We start from the raw sequence: 17,988 nt of genomic DNA on the forward strand, positions 1-17,988 counted from the left end.
AGCTTTTGTCCACCAGCAACAATTGCTTTTAGCACACAAAAGGGTGGGAAAAGTGGGTGTCAGGTGTCAGGCTTGGGCTATCAAATATATTTACAATCGATTATTCTAAAGATGATCTCATCGATTATTTGAGTAATAGTGTAAAAATTGCTTTTGCATGATCAAAAAATTTTACCTACACAAAATATACATGTGAGGTCCAGGCATTATCCAGGCATTATTTTTGAGATGACCATTCTCACGTTCAACACTGTGGTATTTGAGAGTGCAGAGTGACGGCGTCAGTTGAGGTTGTCGGCAGGTCGGCGAAGAATATGCTCGTCTTTACTGTATTTTGTTACCGTTTGTTCAATAAAGTGATTCAAAGAACACCAATGGATGTTTCCACCCTCCCTCTAGCCAAACCACCTGTTTTGGATTACAATTTTTTCTAACTAGTGGTGGTAGGTCATTCAGTTTTTAATTAGCTAATGATGTTTACTTTACCATTCAACTTAACATTTAACCTTGGTGTACTGATAGATTCCGACCTGTCACATCATATCAATTACTAAAACTGCCTCCCTAGCAGCTAAAGAACATATCCAGAGCAAAGGCTTGCATGTGCCAAGCAGACCAGGAGAAGCTCATCCATGCTTTCATATCAATTAGACTTGACTATTGTAACGGTCTTCTGACTGGAGTCTCCCAAAAGAGCATTAAACAGCTGCAGCTCATTCAGAACGCGGCAGGCTCGGGTTCTGACCAGAACAAAGAGGTCAGAACATATTACTCCAATTTTTTATTCTCTACACTGGCTCCCAGTCAGTTATAGAATAGATTTGAAAGTTCTGGCACTGGTCTATAAATCACTAAATGGTTTAGGTCCTGAATACATGAAAGAAACGCTAATGGAATATAAAGCCAGTCGGGCTCTGAGCTCAGATAGTGTCCAAAGAAACATGGTGAAGCAGCATGTGGCTGTCATGCCGCACACAAATGGAATAAGATGCCAAGAGAAGTGAGGTCAGCCCCAAGTGTGAATTTTAAAAACTCACGCTTTTTTAGAGCATTTCCACTTTTAAATGATCTTTCTTGCAGTGCACGCTCTTTTACTTGTATTTTTATTGTTCTCTTTGTTTTTTGAAATGTTTATAAGCTATTTTTCTTTGTTTTTAAATGCTCTTAATCATGTAAAGCGAATTGAGTTACATTGTGTATGAAATGCCCTATATAAATACATTTGCTTTGCTTTAACATTTAACTTAAGCTAGTGGTACTTTCCAATCGGTAAATTGCCCGTTAGCTTATTTTATTAAGTATAACAGCCCATGTGGAAAAATAATAACAGCAAAATCCCGCCATATAGCGAAAAATCGATCATATAAGTAGAATAAACAAATTTGCGATGCCCTGAACCAGCAAAAAAGTGAACCGTGATCTATGGAGGGACGACTCTAATTAGCATTAGCCCTACTGTCTCTTGTCTTGAAAGGTGCCTATAAATCATTACAAAAATCCAGTGGCCTTCCATTTAAACAATGGTGCAATTCCCTGACCAGGGTGACTGAGGAAGTCTAAGCAGACTAGCGGTTTGGACGGATCACCTTTGGCGAAGCTCTGCTGGTAGTGTTCCTGCAGCAGGCCGCAGTAGTGGGCCAGCTCCTTGTGCTTGTGAGGCTGCGCGAGGAGGTCGGTCCAAGGCGACGGGCCGCTGCGGTCCTGAGACAGCGACCTGTCGGGACACACGGTGCAACAGGAATGCTTCTACAACTTCACGTTGCTATGAATCTATTGTTCTCATTCAAAAGGTACTTCTATTGTATTGTGTATGTGTTTGTGTGCGTGTGTGTGCATCTACATGTTTGCGGTGGGTCAAGAGTTCAGGTGGGCAGAGGACAGAAGAGTTAGAGAGGGCAGAGCGGGCAGAGCGTTCAGATTCCTGACAGCCTGATGAATAAAACTGCCTTTGAGTCGGCGAACCCTATATTATGTAGAGGACTTTGTGTGGAGGCTGTTTCAAAGTGTTTTATATAGATAAAGTCGAGTTGACATCAAAAAGCACAATTTCCAAGAACTTGCGGTGGAAATGTTGCTTAAACCGCCCTTATTTATTGTTGGGACCGACTTGATTTATTTGGTGATGGCACAGAAAAGAGCACAACAGCACTTCCCGGCCTACAGTCAAGTGTCATCACCGAGGTGGTACTCAACTCCGAAAAACGCCATACAACGGCAAACAAAGACATCAAATCAGCAATGCAACCGTTATAAAAATGATATATCTCAAACATTGAAGTGTTAGTCATGTCATGGCCCCTGAGATCTTGTGGGAGGTGCCATGTCACTGGCTGAGTTCCCAACTCGATGGTGGCGCCCTGGAGTCTTATGGCTGGATCAGGCTACAAGACAAATGTGGTCGCGTAGTAGCTCCAGGTTTTAGAAAGTTTTGATTCCTAAAATGTTGATCTAATACTATTGTAAGCCACAGTACCATCATCCACTGTTTGAACTATTTAGATAATGAAATAATTTGAGGGCGGGCGGGCGGTCGGTCTGGCGTACCTGAAGAAGACGTCTCTTGGCTGTCGGTTGGCGGCGGGGTGGACCAGCTGCTCCTTCAGCAGCTCCAGGCAGCAGTTGTAGACGTAGACGGGACACTTGAGCTGCATGCCGGCGTTCTGCTGGGACAGCTGGCGGCCCAGGGCGTCGGCGCGCTGCGGCTCAGAGAAATGACGGTTTTCACCCAAATCTGCAACACACGCGCACAAATGCACCTGTTCGACATATTGACGGCGTCTAGCACGATACGTTGTGCAATAACGGCGGGGGAAAAAAGTGTCCGTGTTGAAGCACCCACATTTCACGCGGGTGGGATGAATACTGTGGGTGTTGAACTCTTACATTGGGAAAATGATGGGTGTCGAAACACCCACCGCCCTGAGGGTGTGAGGAAAAGTGTGGGTATTGAAGCCTTTCACTAAAAAAGTGAAACACACCCATTCCCCACGGGTACAAGTGCTGAAACCTTTCAACGGGAAAAGTGTGGGTGTGAAAAGCCCCGCATCCCCCTGCCGTGGACTGACCCGAGCCAGGCGTTCCGGGTTGGGTTTCCGGCGTGCTGGTCTCCCAGCCGTCCGACGCCAGGGCGTCCGGATGGCCGTCCGGGGGCGGCGAGACGAGGGGCGACCTGCCGCTGGAGCTCCCCGTCATCTTGAAGGCCAGACCGAGGCCGGACTCGGAGCGGTCCGGTCCGCCGGTGGATCCGGACGGCGAGTCGGCCTGCGTCAGCGTGTCGTCCTCCTGCGTGCTGGCGTGGCTCAAAGGCTCCGCCTCCAGCCCCGAGGTCATCAGCATCAGGACATCTGAGGGAAAATGCAGACCGGTTTGTACGTTGCAGCATTTTGTCAGTGAGCGGGCATGGAGATGTGGAAACCTGCGAAGGTGGCCGGCAGGAAGGTGAGCAAGATCTGCTGGGAGCTGACGTGCTTGGCGTAGCACCTCCACTGGGGCACCGAGCAACTCTGCCCCACCAGCGAAGGCTCATCGTACGCCAGGTCGGCGTTGGCCAAACTCTGCCGGTCAAAACTTACAATAAACATTCAGAATATCTTCAAAGAACAAGGAATTCACATCTGAGGATGTTTTTGAGCGGGTGACCAGATGTCCTCTGCTCCCTCTTTTCTATTTCGAATTTATTTATTCTCATATTTCTCGGGTAATATGCAGGGATCTCTCTTGATGTGCGTCCCGCGTCTCAGATGCACAAAAATTTGCAAGGACGTCTCCAGATGATGGTTTAGTACACTGGGGTGGTGCTGGAAATCTGGCATATGATTTTTTTTTGGGGGGGGGGGGGGGGTGAGACAGGACTCGATAGTGCAACTAATTTGGTCGCATATGCAATTTCTGAAAGGTGCGACACAAAAAATATTTTTTTCAGGAAAAACAACAACTTGAGAGCAGACACACGATCTTTGAACCAATCAGAGAGAGTGAAGAGGGGGGGACCCTATGTCTGATTGGCATCATATTTTCTAATCTATTTTTTAATATTTCCTATTCTTTCTAATATTTATTTAAAAAAATGTCCAATATTGTTTTATTGTATAGTTCTTAAAACAATTTAAATGGAAACCATTTTTATTTATTTTTTTATTATATTTAAATCTGTGTCCATACTGACAAAAATGTTGCATCCATTGCAGCATAAATGTCAAAAGGTTCAGTGTAAAGTTTACACCGTAAACTTTCTGAGTATTATTGTTAGCCATGCACAAACATTGATTTTGGTTTGTTGCAAGATTACCTGTAAAGTGCTAGTGGATTCCGTCATCTCTTTACTGCTGCCGCTTAAGTGAAAGGATGACATCACTTCCTGTCTATCGGGATGCCTCGTAAACTCTTGTGATGAAAAAACAAACAAACCCAAAAAAAAAAAAAAAAAAAACATTATGAGTGAGACTCATGAGATGAGCGGGGCCTGGGGGTGACTCACCTTTGATGACGAGCAGGGGGAAGGGCGCTCGGTGGGCGTCGCGCTCGCGCTCCAGGACGTGCCGTACGAAGGCGGCGTGGTCCCCGCCGACCACGGGGATCTCGCGGTCACTGAGCTCCTCCTCCAGGCTGCTGTGGAAGAGGCCCAGGAGCAGCTCGTTGGGCAGGCAGGGGCCGCTGCGGAGGAGCTCCTCCACCTCCACGTCTGGACACACGGAAGACGATGTTTGCCCAGAATCGGAAACGACGTCTTTGGATGATGCAGAGATTTGAGATCGCGGCGCCAAGCGTACGGCCCGTGGGGCAGAACCGGAAAACCAGGGGGTCCAATCTGGCCCGTGGGGTGGACCTTTGCAAAGCTTATAACTTCGAGAACACATTCACAGCAACTTTTTATAGTATAGTATATACACACACACATCATCAATACATATAATATATTGAGAGACAGCAAGAGTAATAGATAACACAAAAGTATTGTACAAAAAGATACAACAAAGTAACAACTGTCATAAAAATCTGCAGTATAGCAGGACCGAGAAGCAAGAACCGTGATATAGCGGAGGATTACTGTATCTGTAATCTGTGATGATAAATTGCAAGGACTCATTGTCCAGGGGTGGGTCTCATTGTTTCCATGACACGTGCATCCTGGGCCTCCCATTGTCTCAAGTGTAAAATGATCTGTGCACTCCTGCTTCAGATGTTTTGATTCATGTAAACGATGATTACCTGTGCTGAACGTCAGGAAGAAGAGCTCCACCTGCTGGCATTTGGGCAGAAGCTGGATGAGATCAAACTGGAAAGGAACCATGTGAATGTTCTCCTCAGAGGAAGAAAGTTCTGCTGAAACCAGAAGGGACACACGGATATGAGCAGGGTCAAGGATGGACGACAAAACCGCGCGCCGTTCGGTACGCCCCGCACGCTACAATACGCCCTTATGGATGGCGGTTCTTCGATTTTTGCAGTCGGGCTACATCGGGTTGAATAAATCAAATGTGACTTTTATGGGGTTGCCGTCTTCCCCCAAATGAAAGAAATGATCCATTTATTTTCTCTACCCCTTTAATACGTTGTTTTGCTTCTTCCACGAGCAAATTGCAGTTTTTCGGAGAAACCGCTTAGTGGTGATATTTTCCAGATTATTCCAGAAAAAAATTCTATTGCCCAATTAAAATGGGAGTCCATTATTCGCAAATTTTCGCTACTCTTGGTCGTGCCTGGTGTAGATCTCCCACAAATAGTATGTCATGTGTGTTTTAAACAAAGTAAGCGTTGCGGCTGGTAGTAGAAAGTGTGCATCGCGACTGTGAGAAAAGTGAGAAATTCCAGCCATGCGAATCTTAGTTGTACATCTGTAAATATATTAGTATTTTGCCATGAAAAGCCCTTACTCGGTCTTGCTTTTGTTGTTTTATACTTTGAGGTGTCACAAAAGTCCAAAATATTAGCAGCAAAGTCACTGTTCGGCTTGTTTCTTTACACAAACATCCTCGACACCGGTGATTTGGTGAAAGCAGCCCATGTTCTACTGCTGATTACAAAAGAACAGAAAAAGCTAGAAACAAACTTTTTTTTTTTCCTGGTGAAAGGAGAGAGACTACTACTACTTCTTTCGGTAGGTTCTCAGTGCTTATACATTGACGCGGAGCAATATTCTGTGGGTCTTGAAAGATCCATCAAAATGCTCTAAAGCGGTTGGCAAGATGAGGAACTCTGCTTTGAAAATGGGCTAGTGGTCAATGAATTAATACGGGAATAAAAGTCATGATTCAAATCTGCCTGGAGATAACGCTGTGCAGCGGATATTGCAGCTTTTTTTTTTTTTTTTACTAAACTATTAATAATTTTAGCTAGATTGGTGTTATTTAAATAAATACGGTTGTTAGGAATGAAAGCAGAGAAGATAGTTGGTCACCTGCGGTGTCCTTGAGACCAGCAGGCACAGTGCAGACCTGGTCCTTGTTCTGACACAGCTGACTCAGGTACTCAAACGTCATCATGGTGGACATGCAGGCCAAATCTCTGGGGAAGATCTGGGTGATGGAAAAAACCCAGCAAAGTCAATCGGACCGCTCGAAGGGAACTCCGATGCGGAGGAGGCGGAACGGTGGAGGACGCACGGCTTGAGGCACTTCCTGGTAGCGGAGGCCCCGCAGGTGGCGATGTTGCTCCGAGCAGTCGGCGACGGTGCCGCTCTGAGGCTCCACCCAGCACTCGGTCACCAAGTTGAGCTCCACGTCCACGTCCACCGCCTCCACCTCCGTGTCGTTGTCGTCGTCCGTGGAGAAGCTGCGACGTTCGGCGCCACTTTATTGACAAACGGCGCCGACGGGAAAAGGGAAAGTGAAGCCTCGGAGGAGGCGCTACCTGTCCTTGGTGGAGGTCGCGTGAGGCGGGAAGAGGATGTACTGGACGATGCACGAGTGACTCTCTCGCTCAGAGTCGGCCGACATGCCCTGCAGACACGCACATACGGTACGTCTCCATAAATAAAAAAAGTCATCGATTTACTTCAGTACTCACACATTAGGACATCATTCAACACTTTTCATAGGGAAACTTCCTGCATCATTTCCACATTCAAAATCATTTTCATTGTTCTTTGTGTAGTATGGTGGTTACTAGACATGGTGAATTTTGTTTGGCTTGTCTGCTGCAAGCCACAGCGTTCTCAAACTCAAGCCCCAGGGGCCAGATTGGGCCCACCACATCATTCGATGTGGCCCATGAAAGCAAATCATGTTGTCCACTTCCTGTTTCTTGCCAAAATACCAAAATTACAAATTGTCTCCACTTTTAATGGTGATGAGATGCAAGCATTATTTGTTACCAATCCCTGGTTTAAAAAATAAAAAAAAGAATTCAAATTTTACTGGCTCATCCATCAATTTGTTTCTTAGTCATGACGGCTGTCTGAGGGAGATCATAACTACCATGTGGCCCACCACAAACATGACTTTGCCGCAACATCAAAATGATACAAATTGATGAAAATAAATCATTCAGAATTTCACTCTGTGTGTTGTGCATCTCTCTGAGTTTCCCTTTTTGCATTGAACTACCAAACTTAATAAAGCTTTTGACACTATTCTAATTGATTGCGATGTGAGATATACCTGCACAGTTGTGTACAGGGTGTTCAAATGAACCCTGGATAACAAGTCACATGCTGCTTCACCAATACTATTCATATATATTCACTTGTAGCAGCAATTTTAGAGTCTTCAGTGTATCTAAGGTGCCCGAACCCGTGACCTCTTGACTGCGAGGCCAAAACCATCCATGCATTTTCTCTAGTGTTGGACCTCATTAGGGTGATACAGATCGTTGTAAAAATGAATAGTTACACCCCAGTAACAAAAAAACAAAAAAACCCACTAAGAACTGCTTAAAAATCTGCGATATAGTGGAGGAATGTCAATGCAGTTAAAGAGTGCTCTTGTTTTGTGTCTTCGATGTACGGGAAGTCTTTGACCTTCATTGGCAGCTCGACGACCATGTTGACGATGCCGTCTCCGCTGGCGGCGAAATGAAAACCCTCCAACAGGCGGATCCTTCACAAAACACATTTCATTCTGTCTGTTTGTGTGGGACAAAGCGAGAGGGAAAAGCAAAAAAAAAAAAAAAAAAAAAAAAAAGCAAAATGGTGCATTCAGATACAAATATATTTACATTCTGTGACCACGCTCATTACAATGAATGGAAATGCTATTCATTCGTTTCAGAAAAGCCATTAATCCGTTTCGGAAATGCGGTTAATCTATTTGGGAAATGCCACTAATCTGTTTTGCCCCCCCCCCCCCCCCCCCCGACCCCCCAAAAACACTATTGTGTAATTTGTTAGTCCATACCTATTTCGCTTCCCATTATGGGTTAGCATGAATCTAATCTCCATTTGAGTGTCAAATCAAAGTCGCAAACCGGGACACTGGCATCTCAAGGCGCCCCTGCACGCCGGGACTCACTCGGACAGCACGGACAGGATGTGGGCGACGGCCTGCATGGCGACGGCCGGACCCTGGCCGCTCTGCACCGCCCACACCCAGCGGCGGTGCAGGAAGTAGCGGGACAGCGAGGCCAGCGTGGACGTGACGGCGCGGTTGGCCGCCACGCTGAGGGGCGCCGCCCCGCCGGACGGCTGCGAGGAAGAGTTCTCCGAGCTGAAGATGAAGGGAGTCCTGAAGTCTGGAGGCAACTTCTCGTACCTGGAGAACAGATTGAAGCGGCTATTTAACTAAGACTTTGATTTTTATCATCCGCAACTCTTGATTTGAAACTCTATCTCAGATTTAAAGTAAAAAAAAATAATAAAATAAAACAAAACAAAAAATTACTTGAAACACTCATTTGAAACCCTGATTAAAAACCATAACTTGAAAACCTTACTGTGATTAGAAACTTTAGTGTGATATCATAATCCAGAAAAGAACAAGTAAATTACTTGAAAACCTCAATCTGACTTGAACTCAAACTCCTCTTTGAAACCCCAACCACGAATTGAAACCTGAAGACTAATTTGAAACCCAAGTTTGACACCCTAATTTTCGCCATAACTTGAAGCCCTACTTTTAGACCGTGCTTTGAAACTGTGACCCTGACCAAGAACCACTTTTACGGATGCGCTTTTGGTCCGACCTGATGAGCAGCTTCTCCAGCGGCTTGTTGAGCACGACCACGCACGGCCGGTCCGACAGCGCCTGCTTGGGAGCGGAGAGGGCGAGAGACTTGGACGGGGAGGGCTGTCCCGCCACCGCCGCCGGCACCGGCACCGGCGCCGCCGCCTTCCTCTTGGTCTTGGGCGTGGCCTCCTTGCTCTGAATGCGCTGCGGGAAGCGCAGTTTGAGGATCTGCTCGCGCAGCTCGTCCACAATCTAGTGAGTACGAAACTCATTTAGTGTATCATTACATATTAGAATATTGTTGATTACTGACATAGGCCTATACCATAGAGAGTATTGGTAAACCTAAATAAAAATAAAAGTTGAAGAAAGATGAAATGCAAATGTATTGTCCTACAAAGTTAAGTACAACGAAACTGTGCTTAGGCGGTGACTCAAGTACCATTATGCGTACCGCTAGTGGTACAAGTACCACAATTTGAGAAACACAGTCAAGGGCATCAGTATCAGTACACTTTATAATATACTGAACAAAAATACTTTTGTGAACAATATTTGAGGGAAACGGCCTTTGGTGTATGTAGGAAAAGTTTTAGATCTTTGAGTCCAGCTCACGAAAAATGGAAGCAAAAACAAAAGTGTTGCGTTTATATTTTTCTTCAGTGTATTTCCCATTATGGTGGACCCTCTCATATTTGTGGTTTGGTACGTTGGTTGAAGTCATAAGATGCCCTTGCACCTTGTTTCGAATGTTCGCCGCCGTTCCGATGGGGAAGCCCAGTCGCAGAACCATGCAGGGGGTCTTGGAGATGAGCCGGACCAGATAGAAGGAGGACGGGGGCTGCTCCGGAGCACTGCGGGCACACGATGCAGATCTCACAACTCAAGTTTGAAGAAGGACCAAGCGTACAAGGCAAATGTGTCATTGCTCAACAAGCTGAACAGGGGGGTGGCATCATCATCATCATCATCATCATCATCATCATCATCACCTGTATATGAGTTTGACATAGGAGTATCCCTCCACGAGCACGAAGCTGCTCCAGTCCCGCAGCAGCGAGGTGAGCGCAGAGTGCGAAATGCGACACTGGATGGTGCTGTAACGACCGTTGTTGCCCGCCGTGTGCAGGTGTTTGGGCACGGGCCTGCGCACACACACACACACACAAACACACACGCAAAGAGAGCCACGACACACACAGACAGAGAAATGGTCACACACGCACACACAAATAGACACAGTCAAACACCACACAGGCACACAAAAACACAATGCAAAATACACAGCAATACAGACACACAAATATACAAAGACGCACACACAAAACACACTCACAGAGGCGCGCGCACACACACACTGAGCACACGTGGCGAGAGAAAGACGCAAAGAGCGCGCCGTGTGGGCGGGCGCGGCTTACATGTCGTGTTCGAGGATGATGGCGATGCGGTGCATGTGCAGCCACCTCTGCCAGAAGTTGGCGTCCATGGAGAGGATGGGCTTCCAGTAGGAGGCGAACTGCGACTGCGACGAGTCTTTGGAGCCGCCGTGCTGCAGGGACAGCACCTGGACAAGGCAAAAGCGCAATGATGTCACAAGGAAGCGCCCCCCCCCCGCCCCCCCGTCGCCCGTCATGCCACCATCGTGTCTTTGGAGATTCACTTCAGTGTAATTTCCCGCAGAACCTGCTAAGGGGGAGTTAGTACAGCGGACCCCCACATACTTGCAACACAGCTTCTGCGGATTCACCTATTCGCAGATTTGTTTTCGATTTCATCGGCAATGAATTTTTCTTTTTTTGGGGGGTGGGGGGGGGGGTACAAACCCCGAAAACACACTGACTGGAAGTTCATCCTTGCTTCTTCAAGAATTTTTGGGGGTTTAAAATAAATATCTACATTTTTTTTTTTACTTTCAAAGCAATTATAGTCGGTGTCATGTAAAGAGAAACTTTTTGTTCCAGGAACAAAATTCTTAAGAACACTATGTGGGAATTCAGCTAAAGAGACACACGAACATTCCTACTCGCTAATTGAAAAGACAATTTAGTTATGTTATTAAGGGGACGTATTATGTGAAATGCGCTTTTTGGACAACCAAGTATCATTAGCTTCGTACCTACAGTGGTGCCTTGAGATACTTTCACATTTAGAGACACAAGTGCGTCACCGTCAGTTCACATTGGTTTCCTTGCAGTGTACGAACAATATCCGTTGGTGGCGCTATTGCACCATTAAACTGGTTTACCAACCGCCAATAAACTTCACAGAAGAAAAAGGACGGACAAAACATTAGGTACAGTTCTATTTACATTTGTCATGTTTGCAGGTTATGTGGTGAGCAAATGTTATTATGGGGTCCGACCCCTAGAGATTTTTTGGGAGGCCGACTCCGATATTTGGCAAAAGAAAATTACGTTCACCGATTCATGGCATGATTAGTTTAAAAATGTATCTATCCATCCCTTTTCTGAACCGCTTATTCTCGCTAAGGTCACGGGTGTGCTGGTGCTAATCTGAATAAAATAACTTCTATTTTGGTCCCTTAACACTTACAACAATGAACAATTAATCGCAGGCAGACCATTTACAAGAGAGAGAAAAAAACATTGCCAATTTTCTTGAATTTCATTCCGGGCTTTGAGTTTGACATCTGCGTTCTAGAAGGAAGGAACCACTTTCGAACGACGGCCTAAGCACTGCTTGGTCAAAGCCAAAAGGTAAGCAGAGCTTTCTGCCTGAAAGAGTCGGGCAGAGAAATGCTGGCCTCCGACGTGCCAACTGACTGGAAGGGCACCGCCATAGGGGCGAGAGCTGTCGACTTTACCGGCGTGGTGGATCCAGGCGGGATGTAGAAGAGCGGAACTCCGTTCTTGGTGCTCTCGGGGATGGTGTAGTTCTCCGGAACGGAGTTGAAGGACTGCAGGTGCACCAGCATCTGATCCGTTTGATTGATGCTGAAAACGCGGCAGTTGTCAATCGTTCAATCGCACGATCGATCGTCACGAGTCGAGAGCTTCGCTCGCTACCTCTGCAGAGTGTTCCAGAAGCGGCGGATGACGGAGGTGCGGTAGGGGCTGGTGATGGGCTTCCTCTGCGTGCAGCTGATGTCGTGCAGGATGTCGTAGCTGCCCTCCATGGTCACCTCCACCCGGGTGGCGCGCTTGCCGGGGTCCAGCGGCCAGCAGGCGGACGCCACGTACTCGATGTGCATGTTGTGCTTCCACAGCAACACCAGCTTCACCTCCAGCTGGCTGCCGCCTGAAAGGGAGCGAACGAGCACCACACGTCGGCTCAGAAAGAAGTTGCAATCTTACGACGAGAAAAAGATATCTTGATTTGAGGAGAAAAAAAAGATGTAATCTCATGAGGTGGCAAAAATACATAAATAATAAAATAAAAGACTTTCTCCGCTCTCGGCGGTCCAACCTTTGGTGAGGCCGATCTCTCGGATGGTGTAACCCTCCCTGAGCCTCACGGACACCACGCTGATCAAGTGAGCGTGCACCTCCTTCTCCGTGTGCTTCTTCCTGCGCATCACCAGCGCCGGATTACCGCTGGCCGACACCAGGTGCTCGTTGAACAGCTTGTGTTGAGACACTGCAAAACGTCCACAGTGTTACGAGGGAAAGAAGTCGCAATCTTACAAGACAGACAGACAGACAGACAGACGTCAGGTTACCAAAGAGGTCTTCATCTACAAAATTAAAACGAGCAGAAAAGTTGTGATTATACAAGAAAAAAAAAAATGCTACAAGAACTTTTTCTTGTAAGATTATGAGAAACAAGTGGCAGTTTTATGAAGAAAAAAAAATCTTAACCTTACAAAGAAAAAAGCTGTGCTCTTACAATAAATAATTTATTTATTTAAAAAAAATAAAATAAATAAAAATTTAAAAAAGTCGCAATCTTACGAGGACAAAAAAAAGTCATAATTTTAACAGAAAAAAGGTCAAATTTACAAGGAAATTTTGTTGGCTTCCACAAAAAGGATGTAACCTTACAAGAAACCATTCATAAAAATTCCAGACAGAAAAAAACGGAATCAGATGACAATAAATTTACATTGCAAGGTTGTAATTTTACAAAAAAAAATACCAAAATAAAAAAAAAATATATATATATATATATATATATAATATATATATATATATAACAAGAAAAAGTTGTAAACTAACAAAATAAAATTTGTAACCTTAGAACAAAAGTTGTAAAAAGCCATACTATTATGAGGAAATCATAGGTCGTAACCCCTACACGGAAAAAAAGTCGTAAAATAATTAGAGGAAAAGTCATCGAACTCTAATTTTACCGAAAGTTGTAATTATATGGGAAAAAGTATAAAGATTTAATCCTACAAAAGTCATAATCTCACAAGAAAACATTTTTAATATGACAAGAAAATTTGTAATTTTGCAAGACAAAAGTTACAAAAAAAATAGTAGAAAGTCCTATTTTTAGGAGTAAATAAATCATACAAAGTAAGTTATCTTACAAGTTGTAATAAAAGAACATTTGTAAAAATACATGAAAAAAGTCGCAATTAAAAAGTTACAGATGTCATACTTTTATGAGGAACCAAATCATAAAAAGTTACACAAAAAGGTGTAACCTTACAAGTCATAATGTAAAAAGATCTAAAAAAAGTCATATTTTTATGAGGAAATAAATCGTAAAAAGTTGTAATCTTACACAAAAAAAGTCTTCAAAAGAAAACTTGTAATATTACAATAGAATTTGTTAACTTACCAAAAAAGTCGTCATTCAAAAAGTCCAACTTTAACAAGGAAATAAAACATTAAAAAAGTCATAATCCTTTAAAAAAAAAAAACTTGAGTGAAGTCACAAACCCAAACAAATGTAGAAAAGGTCATACAAAGTCGTTACCTTACATGAAAAGGTGTAATTACACAAGAAAACGAGAAAATGAATCATAAAAAGTTGTAATCTTATAATTTTGAAAAAAGTCATCGCAAGAGAAAAAGCGTCTCACCGCTTAAGATGTCCGAGTTGACGCCGTCGGGGGTCTTGAGGAAGGAGTACGTGAGGAAGGCCTTGTGGAAGGCGTTCATGTCCTGACTGCGAGGGTCCGCCTGAGGACAGCTGGCCAGGTAGGACCCGAACGTGGCCACGGAGATGAACTTCATCAGCTCTACGTTGGGGATGTAGCCGAAGCTGCAGTCGTACGAGTACGGCCCGCCCACCTGAACGGCCGGCACATCGCACTTCTTCAGGCGTATTGAAAAGTCCGCAGTAGCACTTAAGCGTGGAGTAGTTGACGGTAGAGGGTGTCATAGAAATAGCGGAGGGTGTCGTCGGAGCTGAGAGTGTAGTAGTTATGGGTTTTGCTGTGGAGGCTGGAGTAGTTCTAGGTCTAGTACTAATAGTTAATGGTGTAGTAAGAGTCGAGTGTAAAAGTTGAGCGTCTAGTAGTTACGGTTTAGCAGTGGTGGCCTGGAGGGGTGTAGTATTTATGGGTATAGGAATCATCAAAGGTGTAGTGGTGGTTGATGGGGAAGTTGTCATGGGTGTAGCAGTAACGGGTGAAGGTGTAGTAGTCGCGTAATGCGTAGTGCAATGTAGGGGTAGCAGAAGTTGACAGTTGTTCCGGGTTTAGGAGTGGAAGGTGTAGTAGTTAAAGCAGGTATAGTTTCGTGAAGTGTAGCAGCTGAGAATGCGGTAGCAGTGGAGCGTCGTGCCAACCTGCACAAAGGAGCAAGCGATGGTTCCGCTCCTCAGCTGGTTGAGCAGCGTTTCACACACCACAACATCCGGGACGCTCATCACGCCGTCTGTGATGATGATGATGCCTGGAACAGCCGCGCGCGCTACAATGAGCACGCGTCACGCTACGACGGCACCGAGGGAGGCCGACCTACCGGCGCTGGAGTTGGGGGGCAGCAGCTGCAGGGCCAGGATGCCCTGGCGCACCATGCTGACCAGGCCCATGTCCGCCGACACTATGGAGACGCTCGGCCTCCTGGGAGGCTGCTCGTCCGCGCCGTTGCCAGGGAGACCGCACTCAGCAGAGCTCTAAAGGTCAAACACAGTCAACGATTACTTCCTAGCAGGGCTGGGATTTTATTTTATTTTTTTCTTTTTAAATGGAAAAACAAAAACCAATAACTCGGCGAAGTCAACAACTTCGAAATGAGGTCGACACAAAATTTCTACCCCCCCCCCAAAAAAAACAATCATAATCAGCCCGGCACCACGTTTGCACCGCCGGAACCTATGTCCTATGTCCTATGTTTCACACTGACGTTTACTGCAGACGGACACAGAGTTGAGCCAATGATAAACTTGCCACATCTGGAAGTGATTTCTAAGACGCTGCTTGATGTGTAATGTACATACAGTATCACATCATCACGATGAGCGAGCTGATTGGTAGTTAAAGGCCAGAGGACAAAGATGTTATGGGGTCAGTTAAAATTCATATTTGCATTGTTTATCTGTTATGAGGTTTTTATTACACGTATTGAGCACTCCCCGAACCTCGAGACACCGGGGTGGAGTGACTGGACCCACCGCGAGGGCTACCGGAAGTGACGTTGCAATTACCAAACTCAGCTACACGCTACACTCTATACGCCAGGGGTGTCAAACTCAAACTCACGGTGGGCCAAAATTCTAAATTCAAAACTCAACATTTCATGAAAAATCACTGTCCATGTTTCCCTTCTCTCCACAAATGTAGCGCTAAAGTTTAGCATATGACAACAAACTTACTTTTTGCTTAAACACTGAATCTGGAATTAACAAACTTTAATATTATAAACACGAGGAATCAAATTGGCGATAAAAGACATCAGTGGTATTTGTTTGTCGTTTTGTATTTAAATTGATAACATGAATTCTTCTGTCTCACCATCTTCTATTTGTCTATCACCAACTACCTTTCTTTTTGATGGAAATCGTTTTTCCAAGGCCAACAACAACACAACCCCAAAAAATAAGAATGTCCTTCAATAAAAATCCAAACTTCAAAGTATTAACAGTCCCTGCCTAGGAGTTGATAAAGGGCGTTAAAAAAAAAACAAACAAAAAACATTAATTCAATTATGTTATATTCTTTGTTACAGCCGCGTTGCACCGCACATGACAAAAAGGTCTGTCTCCCACCTGTCTTGGAATTGAACCGTTTTCCAACTTTCGTTTGGCCATTTTTGGGAAGGGGAAGTGTAAATTTGCTCGAGGAGACCGGTAGCATAGTTGCTAACGACTGCAACAGAAAGGGAAAGGGGTGCTCGCCGCTCGAGACTGATGGGCCAACACACTAGCAAAGCATTCTGGGATTTGGAATACGAGTGGCGCATGTGCTATATACTGGCGGTCCAGCTCTAATACACATTTGATATGGTCTTGCGGGCCAAATATAATTACATCGTGGGCCAAATTTGGCCCCCTGGCCTAAGTTTGACATGTATGCTATAAGCATTGGCGATAACGTGTTGGTTGTTTGACCTCAAATGGTCGTCGCTAGCACGCTAATGCTAAACGCGATTGCTAACCATTTATTCAAACCTTACTATCAACACATGCAGTTGAAGGATTGAAGTCCATCAGTAAATGAAGTAAATGAAAATAAAATGCATGTTAGTATAAAATAAGTACTTTTTTTTTTTTTTTAAGTAAGTGCGGGAGGGCGATTATTATTCAATTATTTGATCAATCAATAGGAGACTCGATTCTAAAAATATTCAACAGTGACAGCCACACTTCCTCGTAGTGATAATACAAGAAAAATATAACATTATAAGAAAAAAAAAAATGGATGTCACAAGGAACAAAGAAGCCGCACTATTGGGCGGAAAAAGGTCAAACTCTCATTAGACAAATGTATTTTATGAAAGCATTATAAATTTATAGGCAAAAAAGTCATTGTCTTGCGAAAAAAAAAAACATTTTAAAATATTTTTGTAATATGTATTTTATGAGGAAAAAAGTATCATATGAGAAATTTGTAATATTACAAAAAACCTCATAATCTTACGAGAATAATTTGTCCTCTTATGGGGGAGAAAGTTACAATTTTACGAGAAAAACAATGTTAGAAAAAAAAGTTTTCATCTTTTCAGAAAAAGTTGGTCATCTTACGAGACAATACATTGTAATATTACGTGAATAAAAGTCGGAATTTTATGACGAAAAAAGTCAATCTCATGAGAAAAAAAAGTCGCAATCTCATTAGAGCAACAGTATTCTTTCAAGAAAAAAAGTTAAAACAATGTCATCTTACAAAGAACAAAATCGCCATGTTACAGAAAAAGTTTCACGCTTACGAGAAAAAGTCATTCACACAAGACGAATCCTATTCTTCCAAGGAAAAGAACGTCATAATCTTAATGAGAAAATAAATCATTATTTTCGAAGACAAAAAGTTGTGCTATTATGAGAAAAGAGCGGTAATCTTAATCTCACTCTCCCGTTCCCAGGATGTTGATTTACACTTTCATGCTGCTGATTCAGCACGTCGGCGATGTTGCTCTCCACCGCTTTGAGCTGCTGGTAGATGTGATGCAGGAACTGGCCCAGGTCCGTTCGCTCCAGCTGACATCCCTGCACCAGGACCTGCAGCGCACCGACAAGCTGAGCTCACCAAAACGCTTCGGCGTACGGGAGATGGAAAAAAAGAGGAAGACCTGATGGGACGTGAGTCCGAAAATGGAGGAGTAGACGAGGACGGTGATGAAGATCTTTGGCGTGAAGAGCTGCTCGGTTCCCGGGACCTTGAAGGGTTGAGCGAGCCCCGCCAGACATCTGGACAAGGCGTGGAAAACCTCGTCGAAAATCAGCTCGCCCGTGCTGTCGTCCTGGGAATCAGGTTAGCGTATTAGCGTGCTGATGCTAAGCCAGGGAAATGTTTGCTAAAATATTGAAAGCAGAC

The 17,988-nt window shown here is 44.5% G+C and overlaps 1 protein-coding gene across 10 annotated transcripts in view; it reads right to left on the reverse strand.

The window, feature by feature from the left end:
- Positions 1–17,988, reverse strand: part of szt2 (SZT2 subunit of KICSTOR complex) — a 59,290-nt gene that overhangs the window by 35,590 nt on the left and 5,712 nt on the right. For 7 of the 10 annotated variants that reach the window (XM_061779966.1, XM_061779963.1, XM_061779962.1 and 4 more), the window contains exons 4-27: positions 17,744–17,914; positions 17,523–17,672; positions 14,978–15,131; positions 14,802–14,908; positions 14,092–14,302; positions 12,528–12,698; positions 12,128–12,359; positions 11,926–12,055; positions 10,520–10,665; positions 10,094–10,246; positions 9,841–9,955; positions 9,118–9,353; positions 8,448–8,687; positions 7,958–8,036; positions 6,850–6,938; positions 6,603–6,771; positions 6,398–6,515; positions 5,209–5,322; positions 4,478–4,681; positions 4,289–4,383; positions 3,416–3,554; positions 3,066–3,344; positions 2,545–2,731; positions 1,587–1,714 (exon numbers count right to left, since the gene is read on the reverse strand). In XM_061779966.1, coding sequence (XP_061635950.1) covers positions 1,587–1,714; positions 2,545–2,731; positions 3,066–3,344; positions 3,416–3,554; positions 4,289–4,383; positions 4,478–4,681; positions 5,209–5,322; positions 6,398–6,515; positions 6,603–6,771; positions 6,850–6,938; positions 7,958–8,036; positions 8,448–8,687; positions 9,118–9,353; positions 9,841–9,955; positions 10,094–10,246; positions 10,520–10,665; positions 11,926–12,055; positions 12,128–12,359; positions 12,528–12,698; positions 14,092–14,302; positions 14,802–14,908; positions 14,978–15,131; positions 17,523–17,672; positions 17,744–17,914 — 3,817 coding nt within the window. Of the gene's footprint in view, positions 1–1,586; positions 1,715–2,544; positions 2,732–3,065; positions 3,345–3,415; positions 3,555–4,288; positions 4,384–4,477; positions 4,682–5,208; positions 5,323–6,397; positions 6,516–6,602; positions 6,772–6,849; positions 6,939–7,957; positions 8,037–8,447; positions 8,688–9,117; positions 9,354–9,840; positions 9,956–10,093; positions 10,247–10,519; positions 10,666–11,925; positions 12,056–12,127; positions 12,360–12,527; positions 12,699–14,091; positions 14,303–14,801; positions 14,909–14,977; positions 15,132–17,522; positions 17,673–17,743; positions 17,915–17,988 lie in introns of those variants that run through there. The other 3 variants (XM_061779961.1, XM_061779964.1, XM_061779970.1) reach the window with 3 other exon arrangements.

This window comes from Phyllopteryx taeniolatus, chromosome 7 (assembly GCF_024500385.1).
Source record: "Phyllopteryx taeniolatus isolate TA_2022b chromosome 7, UOR_Ptae_1.2, whole genome shotgun sequence".
Classification (NCBI taxonomy): domain Eukaryota; kingdom Metazoa; phylum Chordata; class Actinopteri; order Syngnathiformes; family Syngnathidae; genus Phyllopteryx; species Phyllopteryx taeniolatus.